Consider the following 25,594-nt stretch of genomic DNA (forward strand, 5'->3'; position numbering starts at 1 on the left):
TACCATACTGATTGGTTTACTGCACCTTACAATAACAAAGGTCTGTACAAAATTTCAGCTAGATCAGTCCAGTAGTTTTCAAGAAAAAGTGAAACGAACAGACAGACCATGAGAAATATAATGTACCTGTAAAAAAAGTTTTTTTTAATTTTTTTTCATAATATTTTGTATTCCTGCACGTCACCAATTGAAAACAAATAAAGAAAAGTTATAAGCTTTTATACTTTTCGTATTCTTTTTTATACATTTCCATTTATATATATATATATATATATATATATAGTCCTGGAAAAACAAACACTTTTACAAGTCCGAGCGTTTACAGTCTAAGGGAGGTAATTTATACTTTACCTCTATCTTATGCTCTCCCTTAGTTATTTTCGAAAATAGAAAATCCATTCGGAATTAAATTGTTTTTCGTATTTGGATTTTTCAAACTACTGTTTTCATTTCGAGTGTTATTTGCACAACGTTATAGTCGATTTAACCTCTGACTCTCTTTAGATGTATATTGTTGAACTCGAGAATCTTTCTGTCAGATTGGAAATTTGCACGGAATTTCAAATGTAATTCTTTAGGCACCCATGAAGGCAGTATCAGAATTTTTGTAGGAATTTTTGACACCCCTAACACGAAACTGCGAATACAATATAAAAATCTCGTAATTTCTCTGTTAAAAGTGGGTTATTTATTTTCTTTATGGATTATACTTCCAAAATAAACTATTACAGTTGTTTTAAAAGTAATAAAAATATTTTTATTTTTTTTTAAAACAGTAATGAATTTTCCGAACTCAATATTTTTCAATTTTTAAACTCAATATTTTTAAATTTTAAAAATCTATCAAAATTTTTCTATTGATTCTATTTTTACGATATTTTCAGTGTCAATGTGAAATTTTATGTTCTTTCCAATAAACCGAATATAATATTTTAGACAAACGTTTTTTTTAAATTCACGCCCCCCCCATTTTCACGCCCCCCCATTTTCACGCCCCCCCCCCCCATTTTCAACTTTCTCTTAAAAAGTAAATAATTAATTTATGTTTAATAGTTTTATATATCACAAATTGAAGAGAAAAGGTCAATAAATAATATATTCAAATTTAAAACAAAAAAAAAAATCAGTTTTTTAGAAATTTACCTGTAAAGTCCGAAGTTTAAAACCTTTTTTAAAAAAAAAAAACACATTGTTTTGTTTTGTTTTTTTTTTTAAATAAAACCTTGGTCCTTACTCCTTTAATTGAAAAAAAAAATTAGGGCTTGAATTACATTTTTCGAGGAGTTATAAGCTTGGAAAGATGGGGTGGAATTATTCACTATTTTCACGAAATTTCTGACACTGCTAAGGCAGCACGCTCTTACTCCGTCAGTCCTGATTGGGTAGAAGCCTCTAGTGCAAATTTTAGGAGTCTTTAACCTATTTTTTTTGTTTCTAGATCAATATGTGTTTCTCTGGAATGAAAAAGATTTGGTGGAAATAAAAAAAGACATTTACTTATTGTAATGTTTATAGACACCCACCCCTGAAAAAAAGTGAATCCAAAGCACACATTGGGAAGCCATCTTAAGCTACCATATTTGTTGAGTTTGACTAGATATACCCGAAGAACATTGGAGGTTGTATTGACTGAAACATTGTGCAAATAACACTGAAGATGAGAACAGTAGTTTGAATAATCCAATTAATATGAACAATCAATCTTCATCTCGAAAATTCAGAACTATAAATTTCTTGAAAGTGGGCTCATCCTAATGTGCTAACTTTTCAAAACCATACCTTACCTTGTGTCTAACCTCCTGGCAAGGAAGAAAATAATATCTTTGAAAGACAATGTACGAATGAAATGGGGTTACACTGCAGTGCTAAGTTTCCACCATTGTGGAATCAAGTAAAGCTATTTTTTATTGATTTCTCACCATCATATTTAGCGGAGAAAGGATTTAGCGCCGTAAACAATATTCTAACCAAAAATAGAAACCGAATGGATGTATTGAAACATGGTGATCTAAGACTTTTTCTATCAAATATGGAACCAAATATTCCAAAACGTGTGGCTGACCATCAAAAACAATCTGTGATTCCTGTGATTATTATTTTCATTCTATTGATTATTGTATTAGCAATGGTATGATATATAAATGTAAAGGACTGATGCCGATTTCCACGGTCGCTCTTAAGTGTGCAAAAAAAATCCTCACTTACGCAAATTAAAATATTTCCAACAAAATGTGAATCAAAAATTAATCATGTTTAGGAAACACTTAAGCTTTGTCAACATTACAGGGTTTGATTCTTGAATTTTTCCAATTGAAAATAAGTGCGATGCAATCAATTTCCATATGAATTATAAATCCCAAAGAAAATGGGTTGAGAAACACCTAGTAATGTTACTAGAAGCTACGTCTTTCGCCATCCTCTCCCTAAAGAATCTCACCTGAAACCACTGTCAATAATTTTCCCCACTCTTTAACTGTGCCTAAATTGAAACGTAGATTCCATGAACAAAGCTTCTGTCTTAGAACTGCACACCTGCGAAACTCTCTTCCGTTTGCCTGCTTTCCAGCTGACTACAATTTGGTCGTCTTCAAGTCCAACATAAATAAATTCTTGATGAGCCATCCCTTTAAGTAATCCAAGTTACCAAATGTCCAGTAACGATTACTACAATATTGCCCGATTGACTACTGTACACTCATTAATCTTTATCCTCTAGTGGTCTCTGGGCCTTGATAAGTGGTGACTCCTATGTAAAAGGAACCTACTTTTATTGTTATTGATTAGTTATTTATTAACTATTTGCTTTTTTTTTTTTTTTGCTTTTTTTTATAACCATTTTTTTTTCTCTGTTAGAAATTCTTCACAATCGCCTATTTATGAGTTTAATAAATTTACAATTTAACTTGTGTTTTGATTGAATAAGTGTTGCAGCATAATCCGGCTATTTATGTAAAAAGTCTTTTGTGGGGGGGGGGTCCTGTAAATTGACCCTTGTCCGTTCATCTGTCCGCACTTTTCTCAATAACTATGCCTTGGAAATTTTGCACAAATATTAAACATGATATGAGTAAAAAAAAAAAAAAAAAAAAAGTAACAAAATGGATTTTCGGGGAAAACTCTGGTTGTCACCCCCCACCCCCACCCCACCGCAAGGGATGCCTTTAGGGTTAAAATGGCTAAAATTGACACTTTTGTGCTTAAAAAAATTTGATGCCTTGGATTTTTATAAAACTTTCTGAAAAGTTGTAATTAACTAATTTCTCTATAATTTTGTTTATCTATACTTCGCAATAACTCTTGGGTGTGCCTCAGGGGCTCTTTTAGTCATTTCTTTTTTTGCATGGTGCAGAACTCAAATTTACATATGTTAAGACCTAAAACTGCACTTTTTGTTGATTTTCACCAAAATTTGCCATCCCCTGGGGACTCTAGGGGGTTAAATGGAGGAGGGAGGGGCAATGCTGAACTTAGTCATTTTTTTTATGCCTCGTTCACTGTGTACTAACGGGGGTACCATGCATGCTTCACTTGTTTTTTTATTTGGTTCAAAAGCCGTACCAATATTCAAACTATGTGAGATTTATCAGAGCTAACAATACAGTCTAAGGGAGGTAATTCTTATTTAACCTCTACTTTATGCTTTCTCTTAGTTATTTTTTAAAGTAAAGAAATAGGAGTTTCATTTGGAATTGTTGAAATGAAGAGTTTACATTTATTTTATCAGACTATTATGCCCATGGAAATGTATATTAATATTTTTACTGTAGTAAAAACACAACAATTAATATATATAATGATATATAGTAATAATAATAAGTAATAAATAGTAATATTTACAATTAGAAATAAAATAGTCTTAAGACTCCCAAAATTCGTACTAGAACTGTCCGTCATACAGTGGTTTGGAGTACTTGGAAAAATCAATTGTTCTTCTGAAGGTTGATGGTTCAATTCTCAGTGGGTGACCGAAAAATGAAAATGCAAATTTCCGAGTTTGACAAGATACACCTGATGAGAAAAGTAGTTCGAATAATCCAATTTTTTTTTTTTTTTTTTTTTTTTTTACATAGGCATCACCACTTATCAAGGCCCAGAGACCACTGGAGGATAAAGGTTAAGAGTGTACAATAGTCAATTGGACAATATAGAAATTGTTAGTAATGGAAATTCAGTAAATTTATAATAAATGGTCCACAAGTAATCTTTTTTACTATAAAAATCTGAAAAAAAATCTTTATAATGTACGTACTTGTCACTGCATGAAGATGTCATATTCCAAAAATCACGTAAATCGATCAAGTAGTCTTTTTTATTTAAGAAAATCAAATATGAGACATTTTATCGAAGAAAAACTTCACGCCATCTTGTTTTTGAATGATACACTGCTAGTGACACCTATTGGGAATGTTTGATCAGCAAGGTGCAGACAATCGACTGTCCACACTATAGAAAAAAAAAATCTTGCAAAATTAAGACATAAGTTTTTGAGGATGTTGAAAACGAAAATAACGTTTAAAATTCCAGCAAACGAGTAGTTTCCAAGATATGAAGAAATGTTAATTTAAAGAAAGTGGGGGATCACTTTTCTATAATAATTTAACGTATAATGATCACCCACTTTATGGCCACCACTAGTGTAAAACTTGAATTTACGCCACGTAATTTGCCGAATTTTTGTTGGAGTAGCGTCAACGTGTGGGTGCTCAATTTATGTAAAATTCTTCAGGAGGAGGTTGGTAGAGTTTTCAAAGGTCAAATCGTTGAACTTTGACTCCTTAACAGCCAAATCTCTGTCTGAAAACCGGTTAAAAAGATTTTGTCAAATCTCGAGTCTGTAGACTGAAAATTGGCAGTAATTTGGTAGGGAAATGTACACAGATACAGACATTTTTACTTTTGTAGATATATAGATATATGTCATTCACAGACTGTTTCACTATATCATAGCTCTTTAATATGACTAGATTATAGCAACTGTTTCAAGCCAAAATGAAAACTCACCGTCTAGATCACGGTCAGCAACAATTAAAATAGTGTAATGGTAAGAAGTGCTAAGTAGGTGAAATTACAATGATCCACATTGTCCAAACGCCTCTGAAAGCCATCATAATTATTTTGAAACCACTTCCAAATAACCTATAATATATGAAAATGAGAGGAGGGTGTTATATCAGTTGAGAGAGAGATAGGGAGAGAGAGATACATGAATCAATAGTAAAATTGCGGGATAGCATGCCATATTTTGCAAGTAAGCTACATAATGTATTTTTCTTTATTTACTGATTATATGTAGGTTATTTGTCCAGCAATGGGATTTTAAAGAATTTAATTAAAACTAGCAATGGGTGCCCGGGTGTTTGGAGGTGTATGTTGAGCAAAAAAAAAAAAAAAACGGTACTTTTTTTAAACTTTGACCCTTATTATATGACCCCTTAATATTTATTGTTTTGGGCTCAAATCAAATTAAGTTAAATCCATGTCCAAGGAACCAATATCTAAAATGTCAAGTGTTTAGACCGAAAATTGTCTGAGGAGTTTGGTAGAGTTCTAAAAGGTCAAATCGTTGAAATTTGACCCCTTAACAGCCAAATTTCTGGCCGAAACCCGATCACATCGATTTTCCCAAATCTCAGTACCCTGTATATCAAATTTCGAGTCTGTAGATTAAAAATTGACAGAGATATTGCGTAGGGAAATGTACACAGACACAAACACACACATACACAGACACGTTCACTTTTATAGCTATATAGATAGATGTATACTCTCTATAAAGTTAGATAAGTTTATATATATGTATGTATAGGATTAATTTATAAACTAATTAACCAATCATTGTAATTTTGTGATATAGCTGCTAGGCATAAAAGGTCATAATATGGGCTATATTTAGTTTTACTTTTATGCAAAAGGAGTAAATAGAAAGTGGAAGCCAATCATTAAAATTGAGATATCTCTGATTTTTTTCTGAAATTTTAACAATAGGTATTATACATAAATTAATAAATATTTTCCAAATTTCAATTTCGTAATTTAACTTGTCCTAGAAGAGCAAGATATGGGCACATTTCCCATATTAAGATTCAAATATTTCAGATTTGCATTGATCAATAATAATTAAACGGAATTTAAAAATGTTTTAAAGGAAGTTCCTCAAATAAGGCATGATATAAGGAGTTAAAAATAACCAAGGAGGATTTACTCAAAGACATTGAGCTTCGTCTTGAAAAGAAAGCAATATTTCCTGAATTTCTTTTTCTTTTAATAAAGAATGGATGGCTATAAGTGAGAGACGCTCAAGGGTACAAAAATAAGAATTGTCCCAGTCGTGAAGGATTTCTCCTCCACCGAAAGAGAACAAGAAATGGAAGTGCGGCATCCGAAGAACAGATGCTGCACTTTGATCCTGACCAAAAGGCCAAGAGTAGCGGTGAACCCGTGGAAAAAGAAAGGGAAAAAAGGCAGCTGTAAACGACGAAAGGAAGAGAAAGAAAGACAGAGAAAAAAGATAAGATCATAGCTTATGGTGGGAGAACGTGATGACGTTAAATTGGCCATGACAGCCCGTGGGTGGCGAGGATACCAATGAAATTCCGATGTACAAAGCAAATAGTGTCGACAACAGCTGGGCGATAAGTGACCCTATTGAAAAGACACGTGCCCTTTGTGGAATCGGATTCAGCTGTTTTTATGTCCTCTCAAAAATAATTAAGTTGGACATCTCTGTTTTTACGACCTGTCAAGTTCCATTAGGCCGAAATCGAGAACACCCGAATGCCAACAGAGGAAGAAAGACGGCTCCTTTTTTGGGTATAGGCCGCCTGGCGAAGATTTGACGGACAGCGATCCCTTAATTCTGATTGGCGAACGACCTGAAACGGGAAGAGACCCAGTCCACGCCCCCACAATATAAGCAGCGAGCCTTGAGAGATTGACAGTTAGAGTTAGAGAGAGAGCTTTGCTTCTTTGGGTCCGACGAACAAAGATTCCCCCCATCGATTAACCCTGTCACGTACATAATTGAGTTTTCTGTTGGAGAGAGAAGAGAAAACCTCGTTAACAAGTGGCCAGTCCCTAACTGAACAGCTGACTGCGATTGTACCCTGATTGAAATACAAGGAAGTTTGTACAAAAAGAAACGCTTATTGACTTGGTCCTTTCAATTGTTTTGCATGACAAGTCTGTTTCAGGAAACCGGCCGTTGACATCATCGCCGAGGAAACACCAGAACCGACAACCGGGGTCATTCCACCACTGGACGATGCGCGGGTGACGTAAGTGTCACATAACTGGTGCCGACGACCTGTGATACCTCGTTTCGGTAAGAAACGTGCGAACGAATTTCCACGGGCACACAATTTTTTTTCTTTTCTCTCTCGAAGGCACAAGATCTCCCTGTGAGAGTGGGAAGGGAAAGTTGAAAAAAAAGAAAAAGAAAACGAACAAAACAAGGAGGGAGAAAAAGAGAGCCAAAATTGAAAAAAAAAAGAAAAAAAGGAAAGAAAGTAAACTCGAAACCAAAGCGCATCTTGAAAAAAAAAAGAAAAAAGAAGAAAAAAAACAAAAAAAAAAAAAAACGCTACGAGTGAAGCCAGACGACGAACTTTAATCAACTGATTATAAAGTCTGAACAGCTCGTTAGTCATTCATCCACCAGTCGCGGAAGAACACAAGTGCAACAGACCGGGTAAGTCCATTTTTCTTGCTGGTTCCCTCTTTTGTATGCTTTGCTTTCAGCGGCTGTCTGTGTTTTGTGTTGGGCGCTGTTACACCTTGTAGGGGGCGAGGAGTAGTACAAGTGAAAAAAAAAAAAAATAGATAATAACATAATGTATTCTCAGGGAGGATTCGGGGCGGGTCAGTCGATGGGGGAAGGGTCAGAGCAGACTGTTGAGCTGCAGATGACCATGGAGCGGCCACTGTGGGGAATTAGCGTACCCGCATATGGGGGAGAACCGAGGGGAGTCAAGGAGTGGTTGGCGATAATAGAAAAAAAAAGATTAGTATACGGGTTGACCGATAGAGAAATGGTGCTGCTTGCCTGTGACGGAGCAGTCACAGCGGCCTCAGAATATATATGCAAATGCTTGGAAAGCAACCCAAGCATAGCCTGGTCTGATTTTCGCGATCAGGTGAAGAGTAAATTCGCTGGCGAAAAGACCACGGTGCAGGCGGTGCGCGAGCTGTCTCGAATAGAGATGGCCAACGGGGACAGCGTGGATGAACTGGTCGACCGCATGCAGGAACTGGCGGTCCTGGCGTATCCAGTGTCCGAACACCGCGAGATGCCCACAACCCAAGCAATGCTAGTTGACACGATGGTGGATGCATTGCGGGACGAAGCGACCAAGATAGAGGAACTGGGGAACAGAATGAGATATGGGGCCGGAGGACTCGCCCAGGGCCAGCCTAGATTGGTGTGCTGGAACTGTGGCGGCGAGGGCCACAGGTCGAGAGAGTGCCCCACTGTCCACGAGAAGACACCCCAACAGAATGGGAGAGTAAGAGTGAGCATCGTAAAGACCGAACTAAACGCGTGTCAGAGAGGAGGTAAAATTGACCGTTTCTCCTACAGCCACCAGTCCCACAGGTGTTGGCGGCGTGGAGACCTGAGACATATTAGGAGGGACTGTCCTGACCGAGGAAAAAGCCACCCGAGGGCGAAAGATCCTCTGGAGAGAGGGAATCAGAACCAAACCCCACCCCCTCGGCGAATCTGTAGAGAAAGAGAGGTAGGGCAGACAGGTAGGGTTGGAAAGAAACCACTGTCACAAGTTGCGATGCTCACGGGAGCGGGGTACCAGGAGAGAACCCTGAAACAGGAAAAGAGGAGAGCCCAGGTGTTCCCTCCGCTCACAAAAAAGGGAGAACTCACCTGTAATGTGACGATAGGAGCCACGCAGGTGAAGGCTCTGGTTGACACCGGAGCGATAATATCCCTAATAGACGCGGACGTCTGTCGGACTGTGGCAGGGAGGAGATGGTTGTACCCGTCGGTGACAGGGAAGGTATGGCTACCCGTACGAGTGGCCGGAAAGAAAGAGAATTTCCCCCTGTATGTGGTACCCGGGCTATGCAACGAAATGATTCTGGGAGAGGATTGGCTCCGAGCGAGGGGAGCCACTCTGAGTTTTAATCCAGACGCGCTAACGGTGAGAGGGGTGAAGATACCACTAGGTGACACAATGTCTGTCCCTCTCCCTGTGGGAGCTGACAGCAACAGGAAGCTTTCCCCAAGAACGGTCGGGGCCTGTATGGGCAAGGTGGATAGCACCAAGGAACAGGGAGGAAAATTGTCCCAAGTCAAACGGGTAGCGACGTATAAGGTTAATAAGAAGGGAGTAACTCCTACAGATCCAGTAGTCCGAGAATCAGGGACGGTCCTCAAGGCGACGGCCGATAGGACTAATAGGACCGGGAAGGTCAAGAAGAAAAAAAAGGCAGCGTTTACTGGACAGTTAAGACAGGGTGACCAAGTTTGGATGAGGGAGACGGGTAAAAAGATAAAGAATCCCGGGGGTAGTCAAACGCGAGATGAGGACAGAGTTCCTGACGACTATAGGGACGACACCGAGCGACGGTTTAAGACAAGGGAGACGACCTCTATAGAGCCTAGAAATATAGAGACAGACGGAAGGTTGGAACGGGAAATTTCAGGGTTCCACTCCACCAGCTATAGGAGGTCACGAAGAGTAGGCGCGGCTCGTGAAGAAAAGAGAGTGGAATGGCAGTTGACCGCAGAGTCAGTTGAGGAGTCGAACGAAGGGGATGAAGAGTGTCCAATACCCATCTCCTGGCTCCAGTAAATGGGGAGAGGTGAACCGAGGCTGCCGTTGAGGGGAGCAAGGGACTCCCTGTCCCAGGAGTAGTGTGACGGCCTTCCACCAAGGACCAGTGGGGGTCAGTAGGACAGAGACGGGAGGTTGGAGCGACCTCTCCAGGTTTAAATGTGGTGCAGCTGTTTTCTCTGTGGATGCATGGAGGGCCCCCATGTGTTCGCACTGTTGGCAGATTGTGTCGCGGACTGACCTTGGAGGTAGCTAGGGACTAAAACGGAAAGCTTCAGGGGGAGGGGCGCCGTAAATAGCAGGAAAGAACTATAAGTAATTGAGAAGTATCTCGCAGTGAGTAAATTGGCCAACGGGGAGAGTAACTTAGCACGAGAAAGTCGCGTATTGAGCGAGGGTGTCTTGGGGGAATTTAAACTGTCGAGTAGAATATCTTAAAGAAACTAACGGTGCTGATATTGTTCTGTTTTGGAAAAAAAAAAAAAAAAAAAAAGAAATTTAGAAATGCTCAGTCGAGAAGGATTTCTCCTTCACGGGACGGGGATTGAATATTGTTAGTGTAGCATTGAAACAGTTGTTGCACTTGGTCTCTGACCAAAATGGCGCTGCTGGGACAAATTATGGGACTGAAGGGCAGGATTGCCTCGGTCGGGGAGGATCTCTCCTTCACTGGATGAGAATAGTGCATGTTGGGTGTGGCGTTAGGGCAGATGCTGTACCTTGTTCCGAGTGAGAGAATGCTTATGGGACAAGTGAAGTTAAACAGAAAAAAAAAAAAAAAAGGAAAGGGAAAAGGTGGGGGAAGGAAAAGAAAAAAAGATGGATATGTGGATAGGATTTGTTCAATGAGGTGTGAGAAAAGAAAATCTGGAGAGTGTTTTTAATTTGCAGATAGCTGGATAAGGATGTGAGGGGGGAGATGATGAAGATGAGAATACCAACGGCCAGCCACGCGTAGCGGCCAGAGAAAAAGAAAAGTGTACGTGTATGTGCGCAGTCGGGTGTTGCCATCGGGAAACCTGTACCCCCAGTATAGTGGCCCCGGGAAGGTTGAGAGACGTGTTATTGAAAATACGGGTTGAGCGACTGCATGATTTAAGGTAGCCTGTGGACCTCGTTAGACAGGCACTGCAGTGCTATGTTGCACTGGGGGGGGGGGCACCACCAGAACGCAGACAGCCGGGCAGCTAAGCGAAAAGAAGGGCACCGGCGGGGGGCAGCACCCGGTTCTAACAGGTGTGGTGGAACGAGCGGAGGACGAGTCCGTTCGGGGGCCGCCCAAAATGGCCCTTAAAATTGTAAGAAAGTAGCGGGAGAATCAGTGAGGAAGAGAAAACACACCTATGGACGCGCACGCACACAGCAAGCAAGAAAAGAAAAAAAAATATATGTATATATTTTTGCAGGACACTTCCATCTTACACCTGCAGACCAGAGACAAACAGAAGAGAAAACACACACACACACGCACACGACAAGCAAAACAAAAAAAATAAATAAATAATAATTTTGCATGACACTTCCATCTTACACCTGTAAACCTAAGACAAACCAAAGACAGAAGAGGAGGGAACACACACACCCACACTCTCCTAACAAACAAGACGTTTTTTTCTTCCCCCCCCCCTTTCATTCCGCTTGTTTCTTGTTTTTTTTTTTGTTGTTTTTTTTGTTTTTGTTTTTTTTTTTTACTTTATTATGTCTTTTTTTTTTTTCTCTTTTTTTTTTTTGGTTTCTTACAACTAATCCGAACAATTAAAACTCCAGAGACTTTATCACTTTTCTTTTGGCATGCGATTAATATATTCTGGAAAAAGGGGCTGGCTCACGATTTGCGATTTTTTTTTTTCCCCCTTTTCTTCTCTCTCTCTCATTGAAACGGTCAGTGCAGTTGGCAATCCAGCCATCTGAGAAACAATTCACCTGACAAAAGGTGTATTTTACGATATAAAAGACATGTCGATGGGAGGGGAGTGGAATGAGAGACGCTCAAGGGTACAAAAATAAGAATTGTCCCAGTCGTGAAGGATTTCTCCTCCACCGAAAGAGAACAAGAAATGGAAGTGCGGCATCCGAAGAACAGATGCTGCACTTTGATCCTGACCAAAAGGCCAAGAGTAGCGGTGAACCCGTGGAAAAAGAAAGGGAAAAAAGGCAGCTGTAAACGACGAAAGGAAGAGAAAGAAAGACAGAGAAAAAAGATAAGATCATAGCTTATGGTGGGAGAACGTGATGACGTTAAATTGGCCATGACAGCCCGTGGGTGGCGAGGATACCAATGAAATTCCGATGTACAAAGCAAATAGTGTCGACAACAGCTGGGCGATAAGTGACCCTATTGAAAAGACACGTGCCCTTTGTGGAATCGGATTCAGCTGTTTTTATGTCCTCTCAAAAATAATTAAGTTGGACATCTCTGTTTTTACGACCTGTCAAGTTCCATTAGGCCGAAATCGAGAACACCCGAATGCCAACAGAGGAAGAAAGACGGCTCCTTTTTTGGGTATAGGCCGCCTGGCGAAGATTTGACGGACAGCGATCCCTTAATTCTGATTGGCGAACGACCTGAAACGGGAAGAGACCCAGTCCACGCCCCCACAATATAAGCAGCGAGCCTTGAGAGATTGACAGTTAGAGTTAGAGAGAGAGCTTTGCTTCTTTGGGTCCGACGAACAAAGATTCCCCCCATCGATTAACCCTGTCACGTACATAATTGAGTTTTCTGTTGGAGAGAGAAGAGAAAACCTCGTTAACAAGTGGCCAGTCCCTAACTGAACAGCTGACTGCGATTGTACCCTGATTGAAATACAAGGAAGTTTGTACAAAAAGAAACGCTTATTGACTTGGTCCTTTCAATTGTTTTGCATGACAAGTCTGTTTCAGGAAACCGGCCGTTGACATCATCGCCGAGGAAACACCAGAACCGACAACCGGGGTCATTCCACCACTGGACGATGCGCGGGTGACGTAAGTGTCACATAACTGGTGCCGACGACCTGTGATACCTCGTTTCGGTAAGAAACGTGCGAACGAATTTCCACGGGCACACAATTTTTTTTCTTTTCTCTCTCGAAGGCACAAGATCTCCCTGTGAGAGTGGGAAGGGAAAGTTGAAAAAAAAGAAAAAGAAAACGAACAAAACAAGGAGGGAGAAAAAGAGAGCCAAAATTGAAAAAAAAAAGAAAAAAAGGAAAGAAAGTAAACTCGAAACCAAAGCGCATCTTGAAAAAAAAAAGAAAAAAGAAGAAAAAAAACAAAAAAAAAAAAAAACGCTACGAGTGAAGCCAGACGACGAACTTTAATCAACTGATTATAAAGTCTGAACAGCTCGTTAGTCATTCATCCACCAGTCGCGGAAGAACACAAGTGCAACAGACCGGGTAAGTCCATTTTTCTTGCTGGTTCCCTCTTTTGTATGCTTTGCTTTCAGCGGCTGTCTGTGTTTTGTGTTGGGCGCTGTTACACCTTGTAGGGGGCGAGGAGTAGTACAAGTGAAAAAAAAAAAAAAATAGATAATAACATAATGTATTCTCAGGGAGGATTCGGGGCGGGTCAGTCGATGGGGGAAGGGTCAGAGCAGACTGTTGAGCTGCAGATGACCATGGAGCGGCCACTGTGGGGAATTAGCGTACCCGCATATGGGGGAGAACCGAGGGGAGTCAAGGAGTGGTTGGCGATAATAGAAAAAAAAAGATTAGTATACGGGTTGACCGATAGAGAAATGGTGCTGCTTGCCTGTGACGGAGCAGTCACAGCGGCCTCAGAATATATATGCAAATGCTTGGAAAGCAACCCAAGCATAGCCTGGTCTGATTTTCGCGATCAGGTGAAGAGTAAATTCGCTGGCGAAAAGACCACGGTGCAGGCGGTGCGCGAGCTGTCTCGAATAGAGATGGCCAACGGGGACAGCGTGGATGAACTGGTCGACCGCATGCAGGAACTGGCGGTCCTGGCGTATCCAGTGTCCGAACACCGCGAGATGCCCACAACCCAAGCAATGCTAGTTGACACGATGGTGGATGCATTGCGGGACGAAGCGACCAAGATAGAGGAACTGGGGAACAGAATGAGATATGGGGCCGGAGGACTCGCCCAGGGCCAGCCTAGATTGGTGTGCTGGAACTGTGGCGGCGAGGGCCACAGGTCGAGAGAGTGCCCCACTGTCCACGAGAAGACACCCCAACAGAATGGGAGAGTAAGAGTGAGCATCGTAAAGACCGAACTAAACGCGTGTCAGAGAGGAGGTAAAATTGACCGTTTCTCCTACAGCCACCAGTCCCACAGGTGTTGGCGGCGTGGAGACCTGAGACATATTAGGAGGGACTGTCCTGACCGAGGAAAAAGCCACCCGAGGGCGAAAGATCCTCTGGAGAGAGGGAATCAGAACCAAACCCCACCCCCTCGGCGAATCTGTAGAGAAAGAGAGGTAGGGCAGACAGGTAGGGTTGGAAAGAAACCACTGTCACAAGTTGCGATGCTCACGGGAGCGGGGTACCAGGAGAGAACCCTGAAACAGGAAAAGAGGAGAGCCCAGGTGTTCCCTCCGCTCACAAAAAAGGGAGAACTCACCTGTAATGTGACGATAGGAGCCACGCAGGTGAAGGCTCTGGTTGACACCGGAGCGATAATATCCCTAATAGACGCGGACGTCTGTCGGACTGTGGCAGGGAGGAGATGGTTGTACCCGTCGGTGACAGGGAAGGTATGGCTACCCGTACGAGTGGCCGGAAAGAAAGAGAATTTCCCCCTGTATGTGGTACCCGGGCTATGCAACGAAATGATTCTGGGAGAGGATTGGCTCCGAGCGAGGGGAGCCACTCTGAGTTTTAATCCAGACGCGCTAACGGTGAGAGGGGTGAAGATACCACTAGGTGACACAATGTCTGTCCCTCTCCCTGTGGGAGCTGACAGCAACAGGAAGCTTTCCCCAAGAACGGTCGGGGCCTGTATGGGCAAGGTGGATAGCACCAAGGAACAGGGAGGAAAATTGTCCCAAGTCAAACGGGTAGCGACGTATAAGGTTAATAAGAAGGGAGTAACTCCTACAGATCCAGTAGTCCGAGAATCAGGGACGGTCCTCAAGGCGACGGCCGATAGGACTAATAGGACCGGGAAGGTCAAGAAGAAAAAAAAGGCAGCGTTTACTGGACAGTTAAGACAGGGTGACCAAGTTTGGATGAGGGAGACGGGTAAAAAGATAAAGAATCCCGGGGGTAGTCAAACGCGAGATGAGGACAGAGTTCCTGACGACTATAGGGACGACACCGAGCGACGGTTTAAGACAAGGGAGACGACCTCTATAGAGCCTAGAAATATAGAGACAGACGGAAGGTTGGAACGGGAAATTTCAGGGTTCCACTCCACCAGCTATAGGAGGTCACGAAGAGTAGGCGCGGCTCGTGAAGAAAAGAGAGTGGAATGGCAGTTGACCGCAGAGTCAGTTGAGGAGTCGAACGAAGGGGATGAAGAGTGTCCAATACCCATCTCCTGGCTCCAGTAAATGGGGAGAGGTGAACCGAGGCTGCCGTTGAGGGGAGCAAGGGACTCCCTGTCCCAGGAGTAGTGTGACGGCCTTCCACCAAGGACCAGTGGGGGTCAGTAGGACAGAGACGGGAGGTTGGAGCGACCTCTCCAGGTTTAAATGTGGTGCAGCTGTTTTCTCTGTGGATGCATGGAGGGCCCCCATGTGTTCGCACTGTTGGCAGATTGTGTCGCGGACTGACCTTGGAGGTAGCTAGGGACTAAAACGGAAAGCTTCAGGGGGAGGGGCGCCGTAAATAGCAGGAAAGAACTATAAGTAATTGAGAAGTATCTCGCAGTGAGTAAATTGGCCAACGGGGAGAGTAACTTAGCACGAGAAAGTCGCGTATTGAGCGAGGGTGTCTTGGGGGAATTTAAACTGTCGAGTAGAATATCTTAAAGAAACTAACGGTGCTGATATTGTTCTGTTTTGGAAAAAAAAAAAAAAAAAAAAAGAAATTTAGAAATGCTCAGTCGAGAAGGATTTCTCCTTCACGGGACGGGGATTGAATATTGTTAGTGTAGCATTGAAACAGTTGTTGCACTTGGTCTCTGACCAAAATGGCGCTGCTGGGACAAATTATGGGACTGAAGGGCAGGATTGCCTCGGTCGGGGAGGATCTCTCCTTCACTGGATGAGAATAGTGCATGTTGGGTGTGGCGTTAGGGCAGATGCTGTACCTTGTTCCGAGTGAGAGAATGCTTATGGGACAAGTGAAGTTAAACAGAAAAAAAAAAAAAAAAGGAAAGGGAAAAGGTGGGGGAAGGAAAAGAAAAAAAGATGGATATGTGGATAGGATTTGTTCAATGAGGTGTGAGAAAAGAAAATCTGGAGAGTGTTTTTAATTTGCAGATAGCTGGATAAGGATGTGAGGGGGGAGATGATGAAGATGAGAATACCAACGGCCAGCCACGCGTAGCGGCCAGAGAAAAAGAAAAGTGTACGTGTATGTGCGCAGTCGGGTGTTGTCATCGGGAAACCTGTACCCCCAGTATAGTGGCCCCGGGAAGGTTGAGAGACGTGTTATTGAAAATACGGGTTGAGCGACTGCATGATTTAAGGTAGCCTGTGGACCTCGTTAGACAGGCACTGCAGTGCTATGTTGCACTGGGGGGGGGGCACCACCAGAACGCAGACAGCCGGGCAGCTAAGCGAAAAGAAGGGCACCGGCGGGGGGCAGCACCCGGTTCTAACAGGTGTGGTGGAACGAGCGGAGGACGAGTCCGTTCGGGGGCCGCCCAAAATGGCCCTTAAAATTGTAAGAAAGTAGCGGGAGAATCAGTGAGGAAGAGAAAACACACCTATGGACGCACACGCGCACACCCACGCACACAGCAAGCAAGAAAAGAAAAAAAAATATATGTATATATTTTTGCAGGACACTTCCATCTTACACCTGCAGACCAGAGACAAACAGAAGAGAAAACACACACACACACGCACACGACAAGCAAAACAAAAAAAATAAATAAATAATAATTTTGCATGACACTTCCATCTTACACCTGTAAACCTAAGACAAACCAAAGACAGAAGAGGAGGGAACACACACACCCACACTCTCCTAACAAACAAGACGTTTTTTTCTTCCCCCCCCCTTTCATTCCGCTTGTTTCTTGTTTTTTTTTTTGTTGTTTTTTTTGTTTTTGTTTTTTTTTTTTACTTTATTATGTCTTTTTTTTTTTTCTCTTTTTTTTTTTTGGTTTCTTACAACTAATCCGAACAATTAAAACTCCAGAGACTTTATCACTTTTCTTTTGGCATGCGATTAATATATTCTGGAAAAAGGGGCTGGCTCACGATTTGCGATTTTTTTTTTTCCCCCTTTTCTTCTCTCTCTCTCATTGAAACGGTCAGTGCAGTTGGCAATCCAGCCATCTGAGAAACAATTCACCTGACAAAAGGTGTATTTTACGATATAAAAGACATGTCGATGGGAGGGGAGTGGAATGAGAGACGCTCAAGGGTACAAAAATAAGAATTGTCCCAGTCGTGAAGGATTTCTCCTCCACCGAAAGAGAACAAGAAATGGAAGTGCGGCATCCGAAGAACAGATGCTGCACTTTGATCCTGACCAAAAGGCCAAGAGTAGCGGTGAACCCGTGGAAAAAGAAAGGGAAAAAAGGCAGCTGTAAACGACGAAAGGAAGAGAAAGAAAGACAGAGAAAAAAGATAAGATCATAGCTTATGGTGGGAGAACGTGATGACGTTAAATTGGCCATGACAGCCCGTGGGTGGCGAGGATACCAATGAAATTCCGATGTACAAAGCAAATAGTGTCGACAACAGCTGGGCGATAAGTGACCCTATTGAAAAGACACGTGCCCTTTGTGGAATCGGATTCAGCTGTTTTTATGTCCTCTCAAAAATAATTAAGTTGGACATCTCTGTTTTTACGACCTGTCAAGTTCCATTAGGCCGAAATCGAGAACACCCGAATGCCAACAGAGGAAGAAAGACGGCTCCTTTTTTGGGTATAGGCCGCCTGGCGAAGATTTGACGGACAGCGATCCCTTAATTCTGATTGGCGAACGACCTGAAACGGGAAGAGACCCAGTCCACGCCCCCACAATATAAGCAGCGAGCCTTGAGAGATTGACAGTTAGAGTTAGAGAGAGAGCTTTGCTTCTTTGGGTCCGACGAACAAAGATTCCCCCCATCGATTAACCCTGTCACGTACATAATTGAGTTTTCTGTTGGAGAGAGAAGAGAAAACCTCGTTAACAAGTGGCCAGTCCCTAACTGAACAGCTGACTGCGATTGTACCCTGATTGAAATACAAGGAAGTTTGTACAAAAAGAAACGCTTATTGACTTGGTCCTTTCAATTGTTTTGCATGACAAGTCTGTTTCAGGAAACCGGCCGTTGACATCATCGCCGAGGAAACACCAGAACCGACAACCGGGGTCATTCCACCACTGGACGACGCGCGGGTGACGTAAGTGTCACATAAGCAAATGCATGTGAAATGACGTAACTGGTAAAGAAAAAGACTATGAAAAAGAGAAAGAGGCCAATCATCAGAGATCTGAATAGCATACAAGATCTTGAAAGAGATGTGGTGCGTGGAACGAGATAACATTTTAGACCATGCTAGTGACATCACTGCCGTAACGATGGTGAAATAAATGTTGTAGTTACAAAGAAAAAGGAGTTTTGTTTGTTTTTAAATTGTATTTTCACCCAAACAAGACACTGTGCCACTTTGATGTATGGGCTACTATCTAGGACATAATAGCAGGGATACTATGAAGGGAGTTGAGCAGCAAGGTGTCTGTTTACATTACAATAGAATTTCTGCATTTCAGTGCAGTTGGGAAAGCAGGAGCCCAGAAGAAAATTCCAAAGTCTAGCAGTTCTGAGGAAGAAACTACACTACGTGTCAAATTATTAATGAGATAACATTTTTTTTACTAGTTTCAGAAACTTACCGGTAGTTTCGTATCAAAAGCTTCGGAAACTTTGGCAATGCTGAGCTGCACATACTGTGAAATTTTTGTACTTTTCCACGCAATGTAAACAACTTGCCATCGTAATTGCTGAACCCACAGTATTTGAGGTGTGTCAAATTATTAACAAGGCAGTTTGTTTCGTCAAAAAAATGGGTCGTAAAGGTGGTTTAAGTAGTTCTGAAAGGAGTACTATTATAGAACAGCTAGCAAAAGGTAAAGCTACTATCGAAATAATGAAAATGATAGGAAGGTACCATCAAACTGAAGAACTTTGTCAAGAACACTACACTAAGAGAGCTGATAAAGGTAAATCTGGAGTTGTTTCACGCCGTTCTCTACTCCAAATTAAACGTGAAGTTAAGAACCCTGGGCAAGTCGAGAATCTTTGACCAAATACTCAATGTCACCTTCTGAAAGAAGTGGCAGTTTGTTAAGACTCCATTAAAGCAACATTACATACAAAACTGATTGAAATGGGCAGAGGACAACATGAAAACTGATTTTTCCAAAGTTTTGTTCACAGATGAAGTGCGTGTTACTCTTGATGGCACAGATGGCTGAGCAAAGGATGGGTCCTATATCTACATAGACGACATTATCACCAGTGTTGAAGGCGCCAACAAGGTGGTGGTGGTGGGATAATGATTTGGGCTGGGATTATCGGGGGTACTTTAAGTGGCCTATGGAGAGTCCCAGAAGGTGTAAAAATGACGTCAAATGCTTACATAGCTTTTCTGAAGGAGCATTTTGTACCATGGCTGAAGAAGCAAAGGTTGATGTTCAGAAGAACTATTATTTTTATGCAGGATAATGCTCCTCCGCATGCAGCAAACAAAAACTGTATTTGCAACAACTGGGGTTCTCTGGGCTACGGAAGATGGAGTGATCTGCGAATTTACCAGATTTTAACTCAATTGAGAAACTTTGGAGTATCATGAAGCGATGCCTCTATGCAAGTGGATGCCAATTTAAGAGCAAAGATGAGTCGTGGGATGCTCTCCAAGAGGTATTGTGAGGAATAACTGTTGACGAAATCACAAATTTGACTAATTCTGTGGACCAACGTCTTTTACAAGTCATTCATACAAAAGGATCACATATCCCCTACTAATTATGCCAACGTAGAAATGGCTATGTAGTTATTGTGTTTTAAGCATTTTTCCTAGTTCATTTAATGTTGAGAAATTATTTCAATAAACAAGATATGGGTATATTGCATTTTTTTGTCAACGTTGTTAATAACTTGACACACTGAAATCAACAGATATTCCTATCTTCTGTCATAGTTTTGCTAATACTATTTTAAATGATGAGCCGTTCCACTTAAGTTAACAAATTTACCGAATTTTCATTACTAACGATTACTATATTGTCCAATTGACTACTGTACACTCTTAACCCTTATCCTCGAGTGGTCTCTGGCCTTGATAAGTGGTTATGCCTATGTAAAAAAAAAACAAAAAAACTTATTTTCTGACTGGAGTAGCTAAATGGTATTGCAAGCACTTTCTCAAAGTTTCATGGATTTTTATTCACGCATTCCTTAAATATTTATCAAATGTAAACTTGTTAATAATTTGATACGCAGTGTATTAGAGTAGAAGGCTTTCTGGCATCTGGGGATCTCTACTGTGTAGGGGTGGGATTTTGCTGCTGGTCGGGTTTGTAGGAGGTATTTACGTTGAGGGGGGTACAAGGGCTTGTTCATTGGAGCATATACCATTAAAATACTTGTAGAACAAGCAGAGGGATGCAACATTTCATTGGTGGGAGAGAGGCTGAAGTCTAGCTGACAGTTTGGGACCTATTATGTTCGTGCCTCTCTTCTGAACCCTGTTCAGGAGTGAGAGACTAGTAGCAGATGCACCAGCCCAAATGTAACAATACTCCATACATGGGTGAATGGTGGCCTCATAGAGGCACAAGATACTTTCAGGCATAAGTAACTTTCTAGCACAGTAGAGAGAGCCCACCTTCCTTGCAGCAGCCACGGTAATGCCCTTGATGTATCTGTTCCAGCTCATGTTCCCTGTGAACGTTAAACTAAGGAGTTTGAACAAAGTACTTTCAGGTAATTTATCTTTAGCTATTGGCGGTTGAGAAGGTTTCTTGTAATTATTCAAAAAAAGAAGCTTAGTCTTGGCAGCATTGAATGTGACCATCCATTGTTGTCTCCATTTCACTACAGACTGGAGGTTTTCATCTAGGTTTTCCGCCATTGCCGTAGATATGTGTTCGCTTGTTTTCCCCTCGTGCCTACCATAATGCATGGTGTCATCCGCAAACAGTTGAAGTTCTTTTCTATTCTTTGTCTACTTTGCGACTGAGGCTACAATGTGTTGGTTTCTGGACAACGCTACATTAAGACTGAAGTTTAAAACTTAAATTTTAGACAGTTTCTAGAATGCAAATCATGTAACGAATTTTGATCAAAATTAGAATAAGGATTCTAAGTATATGGTTTAGCGTCGTTATATCTTAATTCTAATTTTTATACAGGGAGGTAAATGTGAATATCTCCATTGGATTATGTGTAAAAAGTTGAATATTGAATGTAGCAGAAAGTCCTAGGACCATGTTTACCAGAAAGAACAGTTGGAAACAAGTCCTACACCATCCACTATGACTACGAAATTCCTACTACAGCTACATACCTAGAAAATGGAGCTATTAAACCTAACATAGTGATATGGAACACGGAGAAAGAAACAACCTTAGTAGAAGTTCACGCCCCCAATGATAATCTGGATTAGACAGAACTGACAGAGAAAAGATAATGAAATATCACAGTCCTATTTACGACATGAAAAGAAATTGGAATCTTAGGAGGATCAATCTGTCATTCCAGTAATTATGTTACATAGTGTTATCATTGAAGTTATCACTAGGGTTATCATAGAGGGGCACCAAATTGACGTTTGGTGTATAACATAAAAGGGGATTATGCGTGTCATAAAAGAATTCCGTGTGCGTATGATCGTCTAGTTTCATATGCGGTTGTGTGTGTGTGTGTGTTACATGCATTTTCTCCGACATACCTTACTTCATGTGTCGTCGATGTTGATCCATCTGGAATTCATTTTCTCTTGGAGGGAGACTGGTACCTGTTAGACGAAGATTTATCACTCCAAGACGATGAATTGGTTTTATAGTTTTTTATTTTCCTTCCAGACGTCGACACAGAATATGGAAGTGAATCTTGCTTGCTTTGAACACATCAGCGTCCCCCACCCCCAGTGAAGGGGGGGGAACAGCTATTAAGCCGTCCGTCTTCTTCAAAGTCCAAATCCAGTCTCACAGATCTAGCCAACCTGACCACATCACTCATAAGTAATCTGGTCAGCTGACCCTCGGTTCTGGTAAACGTGTCTGCACTCCACGTTTACTCACCTCTCTCTCTCTCTCAATCCATTCTGTAACATTTATAGAAACAACTGGATTGATGACTAGGGCTACGACAAGAGAATATTCTTTTCATTATTTGACTCTCGAGTATATATCAGTTAATATCTTATGTTTTTAAAAAGTGATGTGGTTCTCAATTGATTAACTGTGTCTAACTGTGCTGGATATATACTCGAGAGTCGAAACAATGAAAAGAATATTCTCTTGTCATAGCCCTACTGATTAATAAGAATTTCAAAAACTACTTGGTAAATATACCCGGTGAACAAAGAGTTAGCAAGATCAGTTCGAAAGGAAAGTCAGAAAAGATACAAACAATTGCATTTAAGGTGACAGAATCTTAGAAAGATCTCTCCGTTGGAATGTATAAGATAGTAGGTTAATGGCTGGCGTTTTTTAGGATGCCCCATCTCCAGCTAGAACAAAATAAAAAAAGAAAGGTTTAATGTTTTAATTTTCTGTGGAATTTCTGCGGATGTTGCTACTACTTGTGGATTGTGTAAATTTTTCTTTTCTTTTTTAGTTTCTGTTTGGAATGCGAAAATGATCCAAAAACTTGTGAAGATAATTATGGGCCTGCAGATGTGAATGGATCCATACCAAATTCAATTTCAACTCTTGATTCTTTCAAAAAGTCTTTGCTAAATATTGCAGACACTTGCAGCATTCCTTTGGTTATGGTCAGTATGAATTTCTTTCCCCCTTTTTTCGTTTTCCTTTTTTTGTATTGAACTTCATAGTCTCTTTTTGCATTTAACTTTCTGGTTAGTATGGATTTTCCCCCACTCTCCTTAGCTATTAATTTTTTTTTATTTTTTTTTTTTTTTTTTGCATTTAACTTTGTAATTAGTATGGATTTTTCCCTCACTCTCCGTAGCTATTAATTTTTTTTTTTTTTTTTTGCATTTAACTTTCTGGTTAGTATGGATTTTCCCCCCATTCTCCTTAGCTATTAATTTTTTTTTTTTTTTTGCATTTAACTTTCTGGTTAGTATGGATTTTTCCCCCATTCTCCTTAGCTATTAATATTTTTTTTTTTTTTTTTTTTTTTTGCATTTAACTTTCTGGTTAGTATGGATTTTTCCCCCACTCTCCTTAGCTATTATTTTTTTTTTTTAATTTTTTTGTTTTTATTTGCATTTAACTTTGTAATTAGTATGGATTTTTCCCTCACTGTCCGTAGCTATTAATTTTTTTTTCTTTTTTTTTTTGTTGCATTTAACTTTCTGGTTAGTATGGTTTTTTTCCCCCGCTCTCCTTAGCTATTAATTTTTTTTTTTTTTTTTTTTTTTTTTTTTTTTTTTTTTTTTTTTGCATTTAACTTTCTGGTTAGTATGGATTTTCCCCACTCTCCGTAGCTATTAATATTTTTTTTTCTTTTTTGCATTTAACTTTGTTATTACTATGGATTTTTCCCTCGCTCTCCGTAGCTATTAATTTTTTTTTTCCTTTTTTTTTTTTTTTTTGCATTTAACTTTGTAATTAGTATGGATTTTTCCCTCACTCACCGTAGCTATTAATTTTTTGCATTTAACTTTTTGGTTAGTATGGATTTCCCCCCATTCTCCTTAGCTATTAATTTTTTTTTTATTTTTTTTTTTTCGTTTTTTTTTGCATTTAACTTTCTGGTTAGTATGGATTTTCCCTCACTCTCCATAGCTATTAATTTTTTTTCTTTTTCTTTTTTCCATTTAACTTTGTAATTAGTATGGATTTTTCCCCCATTCTCCTTAGCTATTAATTTTTTTTTTTTTTTGCATTTAACTTTTTAGTCACTTTTTAGTGTTCTTTTGGCATCTAACTTTATGGTCAGTATCAATTTCTCCCCCCTCCCTCTCCTCTGCATTCATTTTTCTTTTTTTTTGGCATTTAACGTTCTAGTCAGTATTAATTTCTTCCTCTCTCTTTTGCATTTTTATGGTCAGTATGAATGTTTTCCCTCCAGACCCCTTTTTTGCATCTAACTTTATTAACATATATACAAATACTTACAGTTACATTCCTATATAAATATTAGAGGTGGGTGATTTTACCCAAAAAACTGGATTGTTCGAGGCAAGGTATGAAGCCACTTGATGTAAGGAGCTAACAAGAGTGAAAGCTGATTATTGCAAAGACAGGAGATGCCTATTGACCTAATCTTGAAAAGACCAAAGCTGTGAGTCAAAGGAAAACAGTGAGCAGGAAGGGAGTTCCACAACTTTGCAGCACTTGAAAAGGAATAGGAAGCTGTATTACAGTGAGATATTAAAACAGCGAATTGATTGAAACCTCTAGACCAATTAGTCAAACGAGCTGGAACAAAGGAAGCAGTGAATAGATCAGACAATTCTGTGAAACTGTTAAAATGTTTTTGACTCCTAATGGGGGTATAACACCAACGATTTCGATGATCGTTTTTATAACCACAAGTTATAATAACCAACCAATGAGAAGCTTCCAAAGTTACTATAAAAATTGTTGAATTTTGGATTCAATTAGTTTTCCATCATCTCCGTCACGGACTTGGTCCTGGATATGACCTTAAACTATATCCGATGGTGAGGCCCCAGCTTGCGGGCTCTGGGGAGTGTGGAGCCACCCTTTAATTGCCATTGCTCCCAGGTCCACTTTGACCCGGAGTGGTAGTACCTGTTAGGGTCCCAACTATGGGTTAAATAGAAACTGACTTGCAAAAAAACAAATATATTCTATTAAAAAAATTGTTCTTCAAAATCACCGGATTCGGCATTAAATAACCTAAAAAGGGTTGATATGCCGTAAAACAAAAACAACCAACCAACCGTCACGAACTTGCATTTGATTCTTCGCTGCCATCTTTGTTACTAGGAATTACTTAACACTCAAGATCGGAACAGCACTGAATCTTCGCCGCCATCTTTATTCAACATAATGTTTCAATACTTAACAGAAACACATTCCATAATAGTATTTTTAGAAAAGACAGACTAGCAACATAACGTCTGTGTGAGAGGTTGCAGTGAATTAGAAAGTGTAGAACCAATCAAATTACAGATATATTTCTGCAATAAATCAAGAACGTTCAAATGGGACACAGGTTCACCAGCCCAAATATGACAACAATACTCCATACATGCTTTGATATTAGATTTGTAGAGATAGAGAATAAGCCTTGGATGTGAGAAAGTGTTTAGAGAGAACCGATTTTACAAGAAGCAGAAAGAGTAATGGATTTAATATATGGGCTCCAAAGAAGGTTTGATGAGAAAGAAAAACCAAGGATTATTTGGATTATACAGTTTAGACTACTGTTCTCATCTTAAGTGTAATTAGCATAATATCTCAGACAATGTAATTCTTGGCCTTCTTCAGGTACATCTAGTCAAACTCTGTAGACTTGTACAGAATTTCACACAGACCTTTCATTTAATCCATCGGGATTGCCCTTGTTCTATCAGCCATGACCA

At 40.5% G+C, this 25,594-nt stretch overlaps 1 protein-coding gene across 2 annotated transcripts in view; it reads left to right on the forward strand.

The window, feature by feature from the left end:
- The window catches only part of LOC145265583 (meiosis inhibitor protein 1-like), a 768,286-nt gene that overhangs the window by 245,587 nt on the left and 497,105 nt on the right, over positions 1-25,594 (forward strand). For both annotated transcript variants that reach the window (XM_080121585.1, XM_080121586.1), the window contains exon 13: positions 22,690-22,846. In XM_080121585.1, coding sequence (XP_079977711.1) covers positions 22,690-22,846 — 157 coding nt within the window. The remainder of the gene's footprint in view (positions 1-22,689; positions 22,847-25,594) is intronic.

The sequence above is a fragment of the Euprymna scolopes genome, chromosome 40 (assembly GCF_053919585.1).
Source record: "Euprymna scolopes isolate OS-2025 chromosome 40, ASM5391958v1, whole genome shotgun sequence".
NCBI lineage: Eukaryota > Metazoa > Mollusca > Cephalopoda > Sepiida > Sepiolidae > Euprymna > Euprymna scolopes.